This window comes from Telopea speciosissima, chromosome 9, assembly GCF_018873765.1.
Source record: "Telopea speciosissima isolate NSW1024214 ecotype Mountain lineage chromosome 9, Tspe_v1, whole genome shotgun sequence".
NCBI lineage: Eukaryota > Viridiplantae > Streptophyta > Magnoliopsida > Proteales > Proteaceae > Telopea > Telopea speciosissima.
Genome location: NC_057924.1, coordinates 58103247 through 58123688, shown reverse-complemented (window position 1 = coordinate 58123688; position 20442 = coordinate 58103247). Strand labels below are relative to the sequence as shown.

At 39.2% G+C, this 20442-nt stretch overlaps 2 protein-coding genes across 2 annotated transcripts in view; both read right to left on the bottom strand.

The window, feature by feature from the left end:
- Window positions 1–235: 235 nt before the first annotated feature.
- LOC122640009 (flavonoid 3',5'-hydroxylase-like) lies at window positions 236–3083 on the bottom strand. Its single transcript, XM_043833085.1, has 2 exons — window positions 2136–3083; window positions 236–1043 (listed from the first exon to the last, which is right to left on the bottom strand). Exons 1-2 carry the CDS (start codon window positions 2667–2669, stop codon window positions 417–419), a joined length of 1161 nt encoding a protein of 386 aa, XP_043689020.1. The 5' UTR covers window positions 2670–3083; the 3' UTR covers window positions 236–416.
- Window positions 3084–5159: 2076 nt separating this feature from the next.
- Window positions 5160–20442, bottom strand: part of LOC122640426 (differentially expressed in FDCP 6 homolog) — a 33288-nt gene continuing 18005 nt past the window's right edge. Inside the window, exons 7-10 of the mRNA XM_043833615.1 lie at window positions 15211–15457; window positions 12116–12343; window positions 5951–6243; window positions 5160–5615 (exon numbers count right to left, since the gene is read on the bottom strand). Of these exons, the coding sequence (XP_043689550.1) occupies window positions 5258–5615; window positions 5951–6243; window positions 12116–12343; window positions 15211–15457 (1126 nt within the window). The 3' untranslated portion in view covers window positions 5160–5257. The remainder of the gene's footprint in view (window positions 5616–5950; window positions 6244–12115; window positions 12344–15210; window positions 15458–20442) is intronic.

Below are 20442 nucleotides of genomic sequence, written 5' to 3'. Positions count from 1 at the left end.
CAGAGGAATTACTCAACATATTTAATACAATGGTGCAAGTTCTCTGTCCAAGAGCGCATCTAGGTGAAGGCTGCACCCAGACACATGTGGCATGACAGGAGCGGGATTTTTGGCATTCAGAGGGAGTGGTGGACCGATCATTTTACCCAACCCCCATGTGTCTAGGCACACCCTACACCCCTGGTGCAGAGAACTTTTCTCCTTGATATAATATCTCCTTTCCAATAGTAAATTAAATTCCAGAGACATGTGATTGAATCCCCTTTAGTGTGTAAAAGCACATGTAGGGATCATTAATAAACATTTCTCTTCCAGGAAAAACATAAAACATTAGATAAAGTACAGCAAAACTTACACGAGATGATGCTAGTACAGCCCTTTTTCATAAAAGTAGAATAGTAACAAATCCTTCTTTATCAATTGTAGAGCTCTACATTAGATAATCTTGGAGTTGGAATGATGAGAAGTGGTGTTCTTTTCTTCAACAAGAGTCCAAATTCTTCTGATAGATCAAGCTCTACATTTTCTGGCAATTTCCACTCAAAGGAATGCAAGAGAGAAGCTAACATATAAGTTGACATCCTTTCTGCTAAGGGAATCCCTGCACATATCCTTCTTCCAGATCCAAAAGGAAGATAATTGAAGTTGTTGCCCTTATAATCATATTCATTCAAATCTCCTAAGAACCTCTCAGGGAGGAACTCTAATGGATCTTTCCATGCCTCAGGGTCCCTATGTATTTTCCAAATATTTAAAAAGACATTACTACCCTTTGGAATAGTAAACTGACCAATGGTGCAAGATTGACTTGGGCAGTGTGGAATCAAGAGTGGGAGTACTGGGTGCAACCTCTGAGTTTCTTTCACCACTGCATTTAAATATGGCAACTTGGATATGTGGGACTCTTCAACTCTGTTACTCATTCCAAATACTTCACCTAATTCTTCTTGTGCTTTCCTCATTATGTAAGGATTCTGCATTATCTCTGCAAAAGCCCACTCTAATGTCGTGGTTGTGGTGTCTGTTCCAGCCGAAACGATGTCCTGTTAACAAAATTATAGATATAAACAACATTAGTTTTGTACATTATCATAAAATGCAAATTAATCTAATCTAACAAGTTTACTAGTGAGATCCATCCTAAATACATATAGGGGAAAAGGGTGGGTGCGCTGTCAAGGGGCCCATCCTGTGTCTCTCTCTCTCCTCTTCATGGGAAAGGACCACCCTGCCCCTCCCTTTGGGCAAGTCAGTCAGCATACCCAACCCTCTCGAAAATATATATTATGGATTAAGGATAAAGGAGGGCAAGCAATCACCTTATACATTCCTCCTCACATCCCTCTTCTCTCTCATTAAATGGTGGGGGCAGCTTTGTAAATCGTTTGTGACCCTAAAAATCCCTTTTACCTCTTTGGCATGTATGATTCCAATATACATGGGTTGTGTGCGCATACCTCTCCTGATTAATTATTATACACACATTTATGATATGTTGTATAGAGGCATGAAGGGGGTTGTGCGCGCATCCCTCTCTTGATTAATTATTATACACACATTTATGATATGTTTTATAGAGGTATGAAGGAGGCAAGGTTATATAGAATGAGACCTGAACCATAGTACTATGAGAATGTTTACTTGACTCGAGCAAATCAAAAAGGACATACCCAATGCAAAAGGCTCCCGCCATTGTGGGATCTGGGGAGGTTAATATTAATGTACACATTCTTAGTCCCGCTTTGGGGAGAAGCTATTTCCTTAGTCAAAACCACGACAATTAGGTCACATTGGAGAAACCTTACCTCTGCACTAAGGCCCACCCTCCTGACCAAGGTCAATCATTGACCTGAAATTCCTGGGCAAGACTGGGCCTTCATTAGCCTAGCCCAAGCCAGCCCCATTACATCATTACTATATGGGCTGATGTTCTCTATGCCGCAGCGTAATTTACGCCCAGACATATGAGCCTGCCATTCAGGGGACAAGGTGGTCATTTCACCCACACCCATGTGTGGGGGCTCAGCCTACGCCCCAGCACAGAGAACATTTGGCCCTACTATACATAAGAACTATAGATTGAGAAAATTTTCAATCAAACCATCAATTAATGTAAGATTTAAAAGGGAACTTACCAGTAACAAGGCCTTAACTTGCTTCATGCTTAATGTTTCTTTACCATCTCCTTTCTTATTAACCTCCAAGAGAATTTCTAAAAAATCTTTGCTCCCCAGATCATCCTTCGATGGTTTCTTCTCTTGCTCTGCTTCCATTTTAAGCCTTTCATTTATTACTGTATCCAAGATTGTATCAGCCCACAAAAATACCTCCTTAGCTTTCCTTTCAATCCCTTGTAAATCAAAGCGAGCAAGGATGGGAAATATATCTGAAACATTGGTTTTACCAAGCAGAACAACCAATTCCCCTATCATTTTCCGAAACTCTACACCAATTCTAGTCTTTTCTTCTCTCTTTATTGCTCCACCCCATAACATGTTCATAAGCATATCAAGCATGGTCACAAAAATAAGGTTACCAATATCAATTGGTGTACCAATCTTAGAATAAACCTCTCTCAACATTTTTTGAATCTCTTGCCTGCGAAGATCGTAACAGAGATCAAGACTTGAATTACTCATCATCTCTCGAACTAATACCTTACGCATCATTCGCCAATTAGGGCCATGGGGATTCCATAAGATGTCATTACCACCATAAGCAATGACCAAAGCTGCAATGGGTGGATTGTGATTGGCAAAAGTAGCATCATTGTCTTTTAAGATCTCTTTAACTAAGGAAGATGAACTCACTACAACACATTTCTTGGTACCTAATTGAAGTTTGAAGATAGGACCATAGATTTGAGAAAGCTCAGAGAAGTGGGTATGGAGATCAGGTTTGAGAAAAGGGAGATTCCCAACCAAAGGCAAGCCTCTTGGTCCTGGTGGCAAAGGCAATAAGTCTCCCTTCTTGGATCTCTTTGATAGAAATACATAAGTAGTGATTGTAAGTGTAATCACTGAAAGTGTAACGATAATTACCTGGTAATTAATGAAGTCTTTGCCATCAGCTTCACCGTTTGATTGATTTGGATGAGAACCCAAGTATGCCATGGTTATAAGAAACTCCTGAAGCTTTGTTTGATTGAATTGGATGAGAACCCAAGTATATATGAATCCTCTCTCACCTATCAGATTAAAAGACTTTTGTTGCCGTGAAGAGAGATTGGGAATTTGTGGTGGATAAGTGTTGTTGCCTATCTCCTTTTCTATACTTTCTTTAATGGACATGATGTCTGATCATCCCCTAGCAATGCAGGGGACAAAAGTCGTTGTTCAGGCTTTCATATTTGACTATCTCAAATAATTCATTAAAGCTTTAGATTTTTTAAGAGATTTATTGCCGTGAAGAGAGACAAGGCACTTGTGGTGGACAAGTGTTGTTGCCTCGAAAAGTTAAAAGAGGGTCCTTCCTGTCCCTTGTCTATGTAAACAGTACACCTTTTTTAATAAAGAGGCTTTTGTCTTTTTTTGTTTTTTTTGTTTTTTGTTTTTTGTTTTTTTTGGTAAGAATATGCCACACGATTTTTTTGAATTGTACTTGAACTGAAAATGTAAAGGAATCGGATTCGATTCAGATAGTATTATATTCGTATCCACATTCAGATGAATTTGAATACTACTAAATGGATATAGATATGGATACAAATTGAATATTTTATTCATTTACATGTAAATATAATTTTTTGAATAATTAAAGCCTATTTGTATTTGCATCCATTTAACTTTTGAATAGATTCGAATAATACTAAATGGATATAGACACAAATACGAAAACGAATTTCAACTATTCATTTACACCCCTAACTTGAACTAGATAGTTGTCTTCAATGCTTAAACTTTTATTGACGAAAAAAAAAAAAAAAACCCAAGATATCAGCCATCTTGCGTGAGATTTTCCGGTCTCACCTTTCATATTTCATGTTTTTCGGACTATCCTTGACAAGATCACCTCTCCTTTATCATGCTATGAATATTATATTTATATTACCTAAAATTCACTTATGTTTCTTTTCCACCATTACGATTCTCTGGGCAATGGCGGAAGGGATGATGTTGGCGTTGAAGCCATACGGATCGATAGGTGGCAATTGAGTACTACTAATTTGTGCAACGGCGTATGGAAACGACCGAAGCAGTAGGAACAAGTAGATGCAGATGAATCTATGGTGACCTGCTCCGTTTTGCTCATGCTGCACTAACTCTTTCTATTTCTTTACTTTCTTCTTCGAAGCTTACTTGCTTTAACGTTTGTCTTTGGCAGCTAAGAATTGCAGAGCTTGAGATGAAATCAAGGTGGAGCAAAATATAAAGGGTTAGGAAGAAGAAAGATTGAATGGGACGGTGATGCAGAGGATTGCAGAGAGTGGGTTAGGACTTAAGACTTAGGACTTGGGAGGAAGAAAGATGCATTGGGCGGGTTGAGATCAGAGTTGATCCATTTTGGGGCTTTTAAATCCAAGGGTAAAATAATAACTCAACCCATGATTAAGGGTAGTTTAGGAATTTAAAAAAATGAACTTGCTGACTTTATCACTTAACCCCATAAAACTAATGGTGTGGACTAAACTTGTAAGATAGTTCACTAATTAGAGGATACAAAAGTGAATTTTAAACTAAACCGGGGATGAGTTGAGTACGGGAAAACTTACAGGGGATGTCACGTAATTTACCCAACTCTAAATATAATGAAGCTATTGTTGAGAGTACGGAATTGTTCTAAGTTATTATGGTAACACAGGACCGCACAAAATGACCGTTGCACCCTCAATAATTTCCACTTTTCCCTGGGGGCATGGAGAATACATTAGGGAATCCAGGTTAGAGGGAGTTCCTTCATTGAGACCAATTGAAAAATTCCTCAAGACATCAGAAGATCAATATGATTTTGATCAAGTGGAGTCAAGATTTCATAGAGATGACGGATCATGCAAATGTGAATAGAGATCAGAATCTTTCTGTATAACTTCTCACAAGCTAATTAACAAGGACCAGGTTTCTCCAAACAAAAAGGAATATAATACAAAAGTTCAATCACAAAATGGCCAACTGGACTTTCATCCAAATAAGAAAAACAAAAGGCCAAATGGAAACTTTGTAAAGGAAAAATATTATAAGGAAAACTGATCTTTTAACAATGCTTCAACCCCACACTCTCAAGCTGGTTTTCTTCTGTTAAGGAACACAAGTTATAAATATCAAGGCTGGTGAAATGTATTCCCTCCATTCTCTTGGTGACCAACTGGAAGACTCACCACAGGAATATCCAAGCTGCTTCCCTCTGCTTCAGGGGATATTCTTACATCAGCTATCCTTGCCTCTGTAGCCCTAATATCATTCCATTCCCCATCTCTGATTGAATGGAGATCGACTTGATTTACAGACAATTGGTCGATGCCATCCTCAGAAATTGGAATAGCTCTTGAAACGCTGAGACATGCTTTGTCTACATTCCCTTGCAAGAAGTCTACATGCTTTGTTAATGGAAAGGTGTCACCAACATCTGAGCATGACTCTGTCTTCTCTTCAAAAACATGTTTTGTATCACTCTGCTGCCTGTAAAAAAATAAAAATGTTCAACTTTGCTACATTTTTATTCCTAAGAAGACCTCCCAAAAAAAAAAAATCAGAAAGAACAAGGAGATATTACCAAGATAAGTTGGCTTTAGAAATGAGTTAATATAAGCTACCATTAGTATCTGATCTAGAAGTCTTATTCGTTAGACAAATGGATACTCCGTCATCTAAAACAAGCTGATTGGACATGTTTTGACATCTTGTTACGACCACATCCAAGCGAAACAACCATATCCATGTCATCATTTTACCCTTTCCCCAAACAGGTACTATAAAATAAATCTAACAGAATAAAGGAAGATCAGAAGATGTACCTTTGTAGTTGTCCTTGCAGTGTATTTACATATGCTAGGAGCTTTTCCTTCTCCTTCACAGCAGCCAATTCTTTCTCTACAGCTTCTTTTACCTTAGCTTCAGCATTTGCCTCTGAAACCCTCACCCTCTCTTCAGCTCTAACAACAGCCCCTTCCAATATCACAACACGTTCTCTAGCTTTTGCAAGCTCAGAACGCCATAGGTGTGCCTCCTGAAGAGCAGAGTCTCTTTGCTTTAATAGTTGATCCCTATCCCTACTTAGAACTTCAACCTTTTCTTCAGACACTCTCGACTACAATTTACCAAAAACAAATCAATGTGGAATTAGAAAGCAATTAAATATTAGCAGTATCACTTAAAAACAACAAGAAGATGACATATAAAAGAGAAGTGTATTTTATATAGTTTCTGAAGAAAATCTGAGTAGTAACTGGGAACCTACATCATGCAGCTTTCAGGTAAAGGGAGTGCTGAGAAATCACATCCACATTAACCAGAACATCAATAGGAAGTGGGGACATGTACCCAAAATGGTCCGGGTACAAGGATTTGGTTATGTTTCAAGAGAGGGAGGTTAATGCATCAACAAAAAAGCAGAGTCAAACCTATTCTTCTTCACTGCTGTGTCCGAATCTCCAGCTTCTTGTCGCAATTTTGGACGCGTAAGTAATAACCTTACCCATATCAGTAGATAAATCACAGAAGTAGGTTTATTTAAGTGGAAATAATCCCTCGGTTAGGTTAAAAATGTGTTGAGCCTTGGTTCAAGGGGTTTTCATTATAATAGGCCACTTTAATGGGCCTAAAATATGGATAGGAGGTAGGAAAATGGGATTTATAAGTTAGTTAAGTTGGGATTTTTATTCTTTTATTGTAAAGCTAATAGTGGTTTGGGATTGTTTTACTCCAAACTGAGCTGGCTGCTCTTACTAGATAGATGATGTAATAAGTTCGTTTGGGGCATTCCTATTAGTTAAATGATGGAAGCTCTGATTTCCTATCAGGTGAAAGATGTAAGCTCTCCCTTTAGCCAATCATGGGTGAAGAGGAGCTATAAATACATGTAGGACCTTTATAAAGATATTCAGTTTTTGGAATTTTGGCTAGGTGGTTCCAGTGCTTCCTGCTGTGGATTCAGTGTTGTACTTGGTGGATTCCAAATGAAAAATAAGGTGGATTCTTTAGTGGAAAAATAGATTCTCTTCATAAGCCTTGGTGGATTTCTAGCCTGAGGTTTAGATGGGTTCCTACCTGTTTACCCTCTATCTTTAACTATATCTCTGTCATAAACTAAGGTCAAATCTACTCACTAGTATACCGTACGGCTAGACTCTTTTTTATCAATTTTCAGATCTGTTCTTGTGCTTAATTTCAATTTCTGTTTCTATTTATCAGAAGTGTAGTCTGCCTTCTATTAGCTCCAGCAAATTTTCAGATTTCATCCTATATAAAATGTTGTAATTGATCTATGAATCTGTTCAATGCTAAAAACTTTGGATTTTGGTGAGATTTCAACCCCTACCGACACTGAACTATTTTGATTAAACTTCGGTTAATTTTGCATATAAATTTTTAGGGTAATTTACACATAACACCACTGAGGTTCAATGAAAGTATAATTTTACCCCCCAGTTTTGGATAGTTCTGTGTATCCCCCTAAGGTTTACAAACGTTAACAAATACACCCATTCCATCAGTTCATGACTAATAACGTTAAAAATATGATGTGAACTGACAAAATTGCCCTTACAAGAGAAGAAAAAAAAAAACCTGCAACTCATCTTCCCCAAATCGAATTTGGGGAAGATGAGTTGAAGGTATCCTTGTAGGGAACACCATGGCTTCATTCCCAAATTCATCCTTTTCTGTCCCCTCCCCCCCTTTTCTGTTCCTCGAATTTGGGGAAGATGAGTTGAAGGTATCCTTGTAGGGAACACCATGGCTTCATTCCCAAATTCATCCTTTTCTGTCCCCCCCCCCCTTTTCTGTTCCTCTCTCTCTCACTTTTCTTCGATTGTATTCCTCTGATAACCCTGCTGAAAAACTAAAATTACTTCTTCCCCAATTGATCAAAATGATCGAATAGGGTTTAATGGTTTGTTGCAGAACCTTAAAGCTTAAATCGGAGATGTTTACCCTTCAAAAGAATGTAAAAAATCTAAATCCCTGATCAACAACTAAACCCTAATCTAAAAGAAGGATTCAACTACATTCATGATTCATCCCTTAACATGTTCCTCTTACCCAATAAAACCCTAATCTAACTCTTCGTTTCTCACGGTAAAAAGAAAAATTCAGGAAGGATCGACGGATCCCTCGGTTTTATCAGATGCAAAAGGTCGGATTCGGATGGGAGATTGTTGTATTCTGTAAATATATTTAACAATTGGAGGTGGGAGCTTCTGTTTTATGTCGGTTTTTGTTCAGGTATGTGTTCCTGTAGCTTCAAACTGGTTTAACAATTAATTTTCGTTAGGCTAACTGTTCAGATCTTGGTAAGAATTGGGTATTGATCGGTTTGCATGTATTTTAGGATTTCATTTCAGGGTTTATCTGATCATTGTGTTGTAATTTCACCACCAGATATGATGCTGGAGGTCGAAACAAAGAAACATGTATGAACATGTATGATGGAAGATGAAAATTGGGGGTTGGAGAAGGGAAGAGTTCACAGTAATCAGCAGCATTGCAGTAATGGTAGAGAGGGAATGGAGTGAGTGGAGAGAAAGAAAGATTTATAAAGGGAAAGGGCAGAAATCGGATGAATTTGGGAATGAAGCCTACCTGCAACTGATCTTCCCCAAATCAAATTTGGGGAAGATGAGTTGCAGGTTTTTTTTTTTCCTTGCAAGGGTAATTTTGTCAGTTCACATCATATTTTTAATGTTGTTAGTCATGAACTGACGGAATGGGTGTATTTGTTAACATTTGTAAACCTCAGGGGAGTACGCAGAATTACCCAAAACTGGGGGGTAAAATTATACTTTCGTTAAACCTCAGGGGTGGTATGTGTAAATTACTCAAATTTTATAGCCATTTCGTATCGACACTTGTCTAAACCAAATATTTCACTGAAACTTCAACATTTTGGTCGAAATTTCTAACCATTGTTCTGTTACAACTTCTTACAATTCCTTATGGTAATAGGATTGTTCTAGATTTCAAAATTCAGCCATTAGACTTTGCTAAAATTCTACAGACCTGTTCTGTAAAAAGAAAACTTTTGGCGTAATTGGAGCCTAATCTGAACCGTTTAACCCTATCTACTGAGATTTCTTTGTTTCTGGTTTAAACTCTTTATTATCGTGATCCTGTTGGAGAATTCCAACTGGATTTCCTTGGTTCTAATTTATCCTTTATTAATTGGTATCAAAACTATGGAAGGACCGCAGAGCCATCAATTTTTCCAACTGGATTTCCTTGGTTCTAATTTAACCTTTATTAATTGATATAAAAACTACGGAAGGACTGCAGAGCCATCACTTTTCAACAAGGTTTCAAGGGTGCTGATTTCCAATTGAAAGTTGATCGTATGGTTCTGATTTGGCGATGCTTCAAAATTCCATGGACAAGTATTTCTCAAGCCGAGAAGAATTGATGCAGATAAATTAGAGAAGCTGGCTTAGTATAGTGGAAATAAGCTTTGGGTTGGGTTACATATATGTTACACCATTTTTTATTTTTTTGTGGGGATGAATTATATGTTACACCATTGGTCCAAGGGGTTTTCAATATGTTACACCATTGGTCTAAGGGGTTTTCATTTTTTCATTGTAATAAAAGGCCACTTTAATGAGCCTAAAATATGGGTAGGAGATACGAATACAGATTTTATTAATTAGTTAAGTTAGGGTCTTCTAGAAGATTAGTTTCTCTAATTTTTTATTGTAAACCTCTCTTGGTTTTGAATTATTTTATTCCAAGCTGAGTTGGCTTCTCTTTTCTTATTGGATGGATGATGTAATAGGTTAGTTTGGAGCTTTACTATTGGATAGATTATGAAAGCTCTTGTTTCTTATAGGATGAATGATGTAAGCTCTCTCCTTGGCCAATCATAAGCTACAAGAGTAGCTATAAGTACATGTACGGCCTTCAAGTCATCACATAGATTTAAAGAAATAAACATATTCAGTTTTCTGAATTTTTGCTTTGTGGACTCCAAGTGAAGACTAAAGTGAATCCATTTGTGGAAGAGTGGATTCCTAATCTGTTTTGTTCTTTTATCTATCTATCTATCAAGTTCAGGTCAGAATTTTCTCATCTCTTCACCATGCAATTTACTTCTGCCAGAATTTTCCGGTTCCAGATTTGTCCTAAAAAGTTAAGTCTAGTTACTGAAGTAACTATCAACCAAATCCTGCCATACTCGTCATCGAATTGCCTGTTTGCTTTTAGAATTCAGTTTTTGTTTTAAACTCAGTTTTCTCATCGATTTTAAGTTTCCTAGTTCAACTTAATTTCTTCAAATTCTGATTTCTGAATCTGAATAATTATTCTTCTGATTCTGGTTGCTGTTTACTAATTAATCAACCTTGATCTTTTTTTTTATTGCTGTTTCGAAACCTTTCCCAGCTTTCCCTACATCGACGCTGCTATCTTGCTTTGAGTTCCAGTATCCTAGTTGAAGTAGGTTAGTTCTAATTTTGAAATATAGCCACTAGAATCACATTATAATTTGCAGTCTTAATCTCCTTGTTAATCTGAGATTTATCAACCTAAGTTTCAGGCTAATCCGACTTGGATTACATAAGTTCTTAAATTTCTCCTAATGGGGATTTGATCCTTTTCCCTGCGAACCTGTTGCAATTTAATCTCGTGCTGGAATTCTCCTGGTTCCTATCCAAATAACAAGGCTAGACGATTGCCTTGGGCGCCTAACTGTTGCCTAGTCGCCTTCTTAATGTTGCCTTGACATCCAAGCCCCCTCCAACAACTTGGCTTGCCTAGACACCGTGATAACTATGGAACCAACTAAAGTTTCGGAGTTCATTTAGTGACAGTAAAAACATTTGACAAAGTTCCCTCCCCCCAGCGCGCGCGCAAGGGCAACCCTATTTCTTAGGTGGAGGAATTTAAGGAATTTGCAGTTAAGAAGCGTCATATAGATAAATTCAGTGTAGCAGAGATGAGGATGTTGAGATAGATGCAGGGCAAAACTAGCATGGATAAAGTAAGGAATAACCATATGGTGAGTTGGGAGTAGCTCTGATTCATGATAAGCTACGAGAGAGTCGCTTGAATTGGCATGGCCATGTTCAACAGAGGCCTTGGGATGCTCAAGTACGGAGAAGTGATTTGATTCAGATTGAAGGAACTAAAAGAGCAAGGGGCAGGCCCTAAATAACCATAGTAGTGGTGAGGAAAGACATGCTTAGCTTAGAGCTTGTATAATGTTTAACTTCAATTAGAGCTGATTGGAGAGCAAGGATCCATGTAGCCAACCCCATTTAGTTGGGATAAGGGTATAAGGCTATGTTGTTGTTGTGGAAATAAAGGACTTTCAAATTGATCTCTTCCACTTCATGAAAGAGAAACAACTCACTAGTAAGGAAGTACAGTATGGGAGTGTGCCATGGAAGCCAGGGCTAAGGCGAATCTAACTATTGGCATTAGCTGCAGTTTTGTCCCACAGAAAATAGAAGAGGTTTATAGAAAATTTGTTGAAATATAAGTTTAGGGGCAGTTAGGTCTTTTTACTTTGGTTTACTTTAGTTCTTTATTATGTCGGTTTGATGTAGGGGCATTACTGTCCTAAAGTTTATTTTATTTTAATTATAAATACTAAAGGGACAGGCCTGCGGGAGAACATTCTGTTCTACCCGCAGGTCCTCTCCTCTCTTGGGATTTGTGTGGTTCCTCTCTTTTCTTCTTTTCTTTTTCTTCTTCCTCTCTTCCTCTGGTCTGATTATTAGTTCTTGATATTCTAACAAAAATAAATGCTCCTTAGCCTCAAACTTCATCTTTAACATAAAGAACAAGAAGAAAAAATAAAAACAGAAATTTTTTAGCATGCATGTTTGGCACAGGGAGAGGAGGGGAATGACAAGGAGACAAAGAACAAAGTCTTGAAGAATATTTCACTCATCAGTTTGTACATCACCAATCAGACTAAATATAGTGCCAGAAGATCCTCTTCAATATTCAAGAGAAGAATACATCGGTACCTTCAACATGGCTGACTCTAGCTGTTTCTCTGAATCCTTTGTTAAACGCTCAATTTCAGCACAAGCAATTCTTCTATGTCCATCCATTGTATGAGCTGCAGATGCTGCAGCCTCAGCCGCTTCAGCAGTCTCAGATAATTTCTCTGCTATAACTTTTATTGTTGAATCCCGTGCACGAAGATCCCTAGCCAGTTGCTGTAGTTCCTCATCCTTTACTCGCAATGTCTCCTATGGACCCATAGCACAAACAAATTGATGACAGCAAGCATATTTTATACTGATTTTACAAGAATGAAAGTATATGAAATGTAACTCTTCTTGCTTATGATTCTCAAAGTCTAAAAACAGCAATAATATCTAGCTAGATAGCATAGTTGTCAAGGCATTGCCTAGTCGACGCCTAGGCATCCAGGTGCCTTGGTCGACTTGGGCGCCTTGCCCGCCTAATTGGTGTCACCTAGAATTTGGACCCTCTCCACCGCCTTGGGTCGCCGAGACGCGGTGACAACTATGCTAGATAGGAGGTTGTAAACTTCAAATCCAGCAAATACACTAGCACAACCCCTCTTGAAGGTCATAAACTCTGGCCAAGTATCAAATGGGATCTGTCATTAAAGATTGGCAAGTGTATTTGACAGTCTGTAACAGACCAAAGTTACAAAAATATTTCAGAAAAAAGAGTAATGATTTAAATGAAAATGAAAAACACATCAGTTGCTACCACTAACCATATTAAGGAAATGAGTATTAAAATATTTATGGAGTGTAACTTATGACATGAATGACAGAGATCTGCAGACTACAGGATCATTCGGGGTCCATTGCTTCAAGCCTAGACTTTGACCTCCAACTGGCCACCAGGGAAACAGTAGTTTTTTTTTTTTTTATTGATAAACACCAGGGAAACAGTAGTAAGTCCTGGGAATATACGCTATGGCATTTTCATATAGAAAGCATCCTTCCCTCATATAGGATGCTAATCCATGATGCACTGGAAGTTTCCATACACTAACAGACCAACGTTACAAAAATATTTAAAAAAAAAAAAGAGTAATGATTTAAATGAAAATGAAAAACACATTAGTTTCTACCACTAACTAAATTAAGGAAATGAGTACTAAAATATTTTTGGAGTGTAACTTATGACATGAATGACAGAGATCTGCAGAGTGCAGACTACAGGATAATTTGGGGTCCATTGCTTCAAGCCTAGACTTTGACCTCCAACTAGCCACCAGGGAAACAGTAGTAAGTTCTGGGAATATATGCTATGGCATTTTCACATACAAAGCATCCTTCCCTCATATAGGCCATCAGGGAAACAGTAGTAAGTCCTGAGAATATATGCTATGGCATTTTTATATAGAAAGCATCCTTCCCTCTTATAGGATGCTAATCCACGATGCACTGGAAGTTTCCATACACTACAAGGTGTATCAGGACATATCCTAACAATTGGCAACTTGATCAGTTGACTGAGCTTGTAAAAGACTTCAGAACCATTTCAGAAGGCTAATAATGATAAAAAGATACAGGGAAATGCCAGATGCCACTTGAAAAATATTTTCTCCTTATTTTTTGAAAATTTCTAATGTTAGGGAGGAGCTATCTAACCATCCTGAGTCCTGATAGCATCTCCAACGTTCGCTTCTCCAATCACAATGATCATCTCTTTGAATCGTTGTGGGACAAGCTCTTGGGAGGAGCTATGTAACCATCCTGAGTTTCTCTCTCGCGGCTGTGGCATCCACTTCCCTGGTCCCCCAATCCCCCTGACTTCCTCTCCCTCTCTTGGATTATTATCAGGCAGGTATCAGACCTAATTTTGGTCTTAATCCAAGCCCAAATCAATACTAGCCCGATAAACAAAAACTGATAACAGTCCAAAACCAACCAACCAACCAATTACAGATTGGTTTTGGTTTCAGTCCAAAAGACCAAAACCTTTATCACCCGACGCCCAGTTTCCCCTACCTTCCATGTCAAGGTCCACAACCGACAGCCTTCGTTGGCCAGCAGGGACTAGTTTCTTTACTTCAATCCACTTACATCCCAGGCGAGAACTGAACAGAGACTCTTTCTCATTCAAATACATTAGCTAGAAAGTACAGACGTATAGTTGCCATTAGCATTTCCTTTTGGAGCGAAGTTTAAGGTATAAGGACACAGAGGGACTACTATAAACCAGAAATATGTTCGGTCCTGTCTCATCTCGACTGAAACCGGACCGTACTGACTGTTTGACACCCCTAGTCTCTAGCATGTTTCAACTTAGAATAGTCACCTGCATGCTGACTATTTTACCCCACATAGGAGTGATGATTGGGCTATTCTGAACATAGGATAGATGGGGGTCTCCCTGGGTAGAACACATGTCAAATTTAGTGCGCATTCAACTGCATGGCCTACCATGTATGGGGTTTTCCCTTTGTTTCTTCCAACAGTCCCTGTTTTTCAAACAGCCCCAAACAGATTTGTGACAAGAACGACACATCCACTGAATTTAATCACTAACCAAATCACTATGTGGCAGTTAACAGCTGATGTGCTGGGAAGCCTTCTTGTAGGATGTCCTTGTGCCAGAAACTTCCCCCAAAAAATAAATTCTAAGAATAAAAAGGAAAAGCCCATACAGGAGGATTTTAAGTTAACATTAGCACTTAAAAGGAGAAAGAAAAAAAGTTATGTTTTATTTGAACATTTAGTTTGTGGAAGAGAATCTAATAACTATCACTCCGCAAAAAAAATAGTCGACATAATAGTCACTCAAAATGAATCTATCTAAAGGGTTACATAAAGCTCTGATTCTCTTAAATCATTCCAATATCTTAACAACATCCTTTTTGGATTGCTTTGCATCCTTTGGCCAATTAAATCATGCACCCAGAATCTTTAGAGGCACCAACATGTGTCGAAGTTGCCAAAAAAAAAAAATATCTGAGACTCATTATAGAAAAAGAGTTCAACAGTTTATTTCCGAGGAAAAAATAATAGAAGATGCAGTCAGCACAACCATGCTATAATATTACAATCAAATAAATTTTCAGATGCAACAAGAAATACAAATGACAGAGGGTATCCAGTAGTTAAAATACCTTCATGATTGCCAGATCATCCATTTGACCTTCGTGTGGTCCATTTGTCACCATGGGTTTATTTGTCACAATGCCCAAAGCATTTCTCATGGAGATCTGCATAGCTGCTTCAATTTCTTTAGCAGCTTCCTGAGCTGTTGAGTTGGCAGCAGCAACAAGAGCTGCAACCGTTCCCAATTTTGCAGAACCATTTCCACTTATGGAATTCACAGCTTCTTTATGGGCAAATAACACCAATTGAGTTGCACTGGATATTGGACAAGAAAGAAAGACGATAAGAATGAATACAGCTATATCATTACTAAAGATAAAGTAAGTAGGAACCAATGGAGTTCACTAGAAGTCATAAGACATTCATTTTACAGCAGAGAACAGGACAAGGAAAGCAGGAGATTTACTCTAATAAAATCTAATCAAATATGGTTAAACACAATTGAACTTTCTGCAAAATTATATGAACATGAAATGCTATTAATTAAGACAAAATCAAAGGTTCAAAAGATGAGAAGCCTTTTTTAGACAGTAACAGAGGTGGGTATCATACTAACACAATGTGAAGTGTCATTGATGCAGTTGCATTAGACATTAATCCGTATGAGGCCTTTCCGTAAGCTTGGGAAACCCATAAGATGCTGGTGGAAATCCAATAGCTGAAATTGACCTTTGGGTAGTTATATAATAAGTTGGGAATTTTATTTTTTTGGGATTCATTGTAATGGGCTTAATTTATAGCCCATAAAGTGGGGATAAAGTTAGTAAATATAGTTTGAGGAACGTTGAAAAGAAGAAAGAGCCAGCCCAGCGAGCATTGTCCATCCAGCCCGCCAACCTAGGCCTTTGGGCCAGCTATTGGTCCACTTTCGTGGGCTAGATTGAGGCCCAGTACTGAGCTAGGCAGTCCATGCACCCCGGGGGGACTTTAGTAGCTTTATTTAGTCTCTATTTTGATATAGGTTTCTTTCATCTAGTAATAATCACTAATTTAAGGACTATTCTATTTTGTTAAGTAGCCACAAATTAGATTCTCTTTTACATTTAGTTTCTAATTAGAGGGTTTCCATAGTGCAAGGAGATCTCCTTTCCCACGTAAGGAGGGATCCATGCTGCTGTTATAAATAAAATAGGGGCTGTCTACACACCTAGATTTTGAGTATCGGAGAAAAGCTTGGCTTTGTTTTACCGTGAGATACAGTTATGGTGAGAGACCTAAGGTTAGTGAGAGACTACCGAGGCCATCAGTGAGAGGCCTTGGTCATATCCCCCTTCTTCCTCCCCTTTCTCTTATATCCTTTCTTCTTCTTCCCTTCTATTTTATTTTTCTTCTTCTCCTACAGTCTCTGCAATTCCAGCAAGGATTGATTCAAGACCTGCTCTTGGAGATTAAGTTGCTGACTTCCTGTGCAGTTGTGCTACTGAAGAGAAGTATTGACTACAAAAAGGGGAGATCACTTGGGGGGACTCAATCTTCTTTACAGGTGTTAAGAAAACAACGCCCAGAATGGCGATTTGCAGAAAAAAACGAAAAACAGAGAAGACACACAACACACAACACCAGGGATTTACATGGTCCACCCCCAAGATGGGAAGCTACGTCCACAGCCGAGCAATAGAACAGATTTCACTATCTTTTGGAAATGTTATAAAACCTCTCTTACAGCCCTCCCAGAGATAAGAATATTATATAGAGAAGCCCTAACCCGAGAAAGTATAGAAATGCCCCTAGAACAGATTTCACTATCTTTTGGAAATGTTACAAAATCTCTCTTACAGCCCTCCCAGAGATTGAGAATATTATATAGAGAAGCCCTAACCTGAGAAAGTACAGAAATGCCCCTAGACCCAAGAAGCCAAACCGGATAGGGTCGGACCAAAACATAACATATGTCTCAAAACATATCGATTCAAAGGTCTCGACGAGCCCAACACAACACATTGCCTTTGGCAATGATGTACGCCCTTTTTAGGCCATCCGAGCTCGTTTCGAGGCTGAAACGGCCCTCCAAAGATCCCAACTGCACTTTCTGGACCGAAATCAGGCTTCACCAATAACAACAGGATCCTGCGGCTGCAGAAATTGGGAGTTTCTTTTGCTTTGACTTTTCTCCTTCAGAGCTACCGTCCAGACCAGCAAACCATGGTGAATTTTTGACAAGTTACAACATCTTCTCAAAGTCATCCTTCAACCTGAGTTGCATCTCCACGACTCCATCCAAAGTCCAGGTTGGCAGTAGCATATTTACTCCCAATCGATTGTTAAGAGGTGGTAGTGTTAGAAGTCATGTAATAGGAGTAGTTTAGGAACTAGTTCTATTACTAGTTGCCTTATTATGTAATTCTGTTTTTCTTCTTTATTTCCCTTATACCTCCCTAGGAGGTGGATGTAATTCTCTATTAGTTATGATTGAATGAATATATGGTATATGAAGAAGCCTCTCCAACACAATCGATTACAGCCTAATATTCTCTTCTCCCTTCTCTCTTCTCTTGCTATCTTCTTCCTCCTCCAACTTCTTTCTTCTCCCTTCTTATTTCCCAAACCTAGAATCTAACTTGGTATCAAAGCAGGCTCAAGGTTTGAGAGTCGTGTTCAGTCCCTGTTTTCATTCTTTCTCTTCTCTTTGAAATCCTTTGTATCTAAGGATTCCAAGGAGAAGATTTCTGTGTACAGCTTTGCTTAAAGAATATGGAATAGGCTCATTCTAGCCTCTTTTGATGATTAAAGGATCTACTTGAGATCTTTTGAAGCTTCTTTGGAGATTTGGATCTCCCACAGCTGCTGCTCCAAGTTCCGCCAGTCTCAGTTTCAGGTTGCAACTGCTGCCATTCTCGGATTCCTTTTGTGTCTTGGTTTGGCCCTTTTGCATCGCCCAAGGACACTTATGAGAGTGGATATGATCTCCCTTGCTGATTGAAGAAGCTATATGAGCAGTTTTGCTCCTTGTGTGGGATCCTTTGTTCTGCCCAGGTAAACCTGAGAGTGTTTAATTCCTTTTCCTTGCTTCGAGCTGCAGTTTGATGCTCCCTTGGTTGAGGGATGTGTCTGCATAGCCTTTGTGTTTTACTTGTTTGAAGTTATTACTACACCTTGCAAGCCTTTGTGAGGCCTCTTCTTAGGGACTACCTGCTGGACTGTTGTTGTTATGCACTAGAAGTGCTTGATTTAAGTCCTCTTAGAGATTTGCTGCTAGGACTGCTTCGGTAGTGTGCTATCCTAGGCTACTTATTGGATTTTTTGCTTGTTTGGGTTGAGTGTGTATTCCCCACTTGTCTTTGGTGTTCTTGTTTATTGTCTTTGGTAAAGAATGGCTGCTTCAGATGCATTTGTGCTTGGTACTGCTGATTCACAGCCCCCTACTGTTGTCCCTCAGTTGGCTTATGAGAGTACTCACCAACAGATTTCTTTTGAGAAGCTTGATGGTACTAATTACCTAGATTGGTCACATTCTGTGAGACTTTCTCTTAGGAGTACGGGAAAACTTGGATATATCACAGATGCTATCAAGGCTCCCACAGCTGGTTCACCTACTTTTGATAAATGGGAGACTGAAAATTCTACAGTTATGACATGGTTGATCTTCTCCATGAAGCCCGAGATTGGGAGAAGGTTTATAAGGAAGGAAACAGCCAAAGCTATTTGGGATAGTGTCTCTGTGGCCTTTGACAGAGTAGGTGACACTACCAAGGTCTATCAGCTCCATCAAAGAATCTGACAGCACTATTTCTGAGTACTACAGTGCGTTCCTTAGTCTTGTGGAAGAGTATGATCACTATAGAGACCTTCATTTGACCAACCCAGAGGATGAAGCCAAGGTGTATCTGACTCTTGAAAAGGAGCGTGTCTTCTCTTTGCTTGGTGGTCTGAACTCTGACTATGAGCCAGTTAGACTCCAGTTGTTAGGCCGGTCTCCCCTTCCCTCTCTTAGTGAAGTCTGTAGTTACTTACAGAGTGAAGAGACTAGGCGACTTACTATGGCACCACCACCAGCATCATCTAAGAGGTCAGCCCTCAATTCTAGTTCTGTTCGAGACACCCGTGGAGGTGGTAGAGGCCCAGGGCCTAACCGTGAGGAAGCTAGTACTATGGAGACAATTGGTACCAGTGGAGTTGGGCGAGACAGATTTAAATGTGATCATTGTGGACGCACTGGACACACTAAGGATAGGTGTTGGTCTCTCCATGGTCGTGCTCCTGGTATGCGTGGTCGTGTTGGCCGTAGAGGGGGAGCTCAAGCTCATTCCGCAGCGGCGACTGATGCTGATGCCCCACAGGATGACTCCACCTTTATGGATGCAGTGGTTCGCAGGGTTGTGTCACAATTGAGCACATCTTCTACATCTAGTATGGCTGGATCCTCATCATCCTCAGCTTTGCAGGTCTCCACCTCAGCTTCCACTGCTACCCAGTCTTGGGTCATTGACTCGGGTGCCACGAACCACATGACTGGTACGTCTCATTATTATGATTCCTATACCATTTGCTCTGGTAAGGAGTAAGGACAAGGTTGGGGTGGTTGATGGCTCCCTTTCCTCCATATCTGGTAAGGGTAATATCCCTGTGACATCATCTATTTCTCACTCTTCTGTTCTTCATGTCCCTAACCTTACATTGAATCTTTTATCTGTGAGTCATTTGACTAAATCTCTCAACTGTTGTGTCACTTTTTTTCCTTCTCACTGTCTTTTTCAGGATTTGATAACGAAGAGGATTATTGGTAGTGGACGTGAGGAACAAGGCCTCTACTTTTTTGATCCGCTTTTGCCCACAGCTCATTCCTATGTGTGTGGTCGAAATGATAGTAGTTCTGTGGATTCTGTTATGTTATGGCATCACCCTTTTGGCCATCCATCTTTTGTAGTAATGAGGAAACAATTGCCTCACTTATTTTCATCGATTGCCTCTTCTCATGTTTTTCAATGTGAACCATGTATGTTTGCCAAACATTGTCGGTCTTCATATCCTTATCATGGTAATAGAACTGTTGCTCCTTTTCATATTGTGCATACTGATGTTTGGGGTCTTTGCCCTACTACTTCTTTATTTGGCTTTCGTTACTTTGTGTCCTTTGTTGATGATTTTTCCCGTGCCACATGGACTGTACTTTTGAAACATAAGAGTGATGTTTGTGATGCCTTTCAGAATTTTTATCACATGATCCTTACTCAATTTGAGACCCGCATCAAAATTGTGCGATCTGATAAAGGGGGAGAGTACATGTTTGGTGACCTTCAAAC

Bases quoted from the DNA above. Each gene is read 5' to 3' on its own strand.
- LOC122640009 (XM_043833085.1), bottom strand. From the start codon at position 2,669: ATGATGCGTAAGGTATTAGTTCGAGAGATGATGAGTAATTCAAGTCTT. The intron at 1,044-2,135 runs GTAAGTTCCCTT...TTTTGTTAACAG, and splicing joins AAGTTAAGGCCTTGTTACTG to GACATCGTTTCGGCTGGAAC.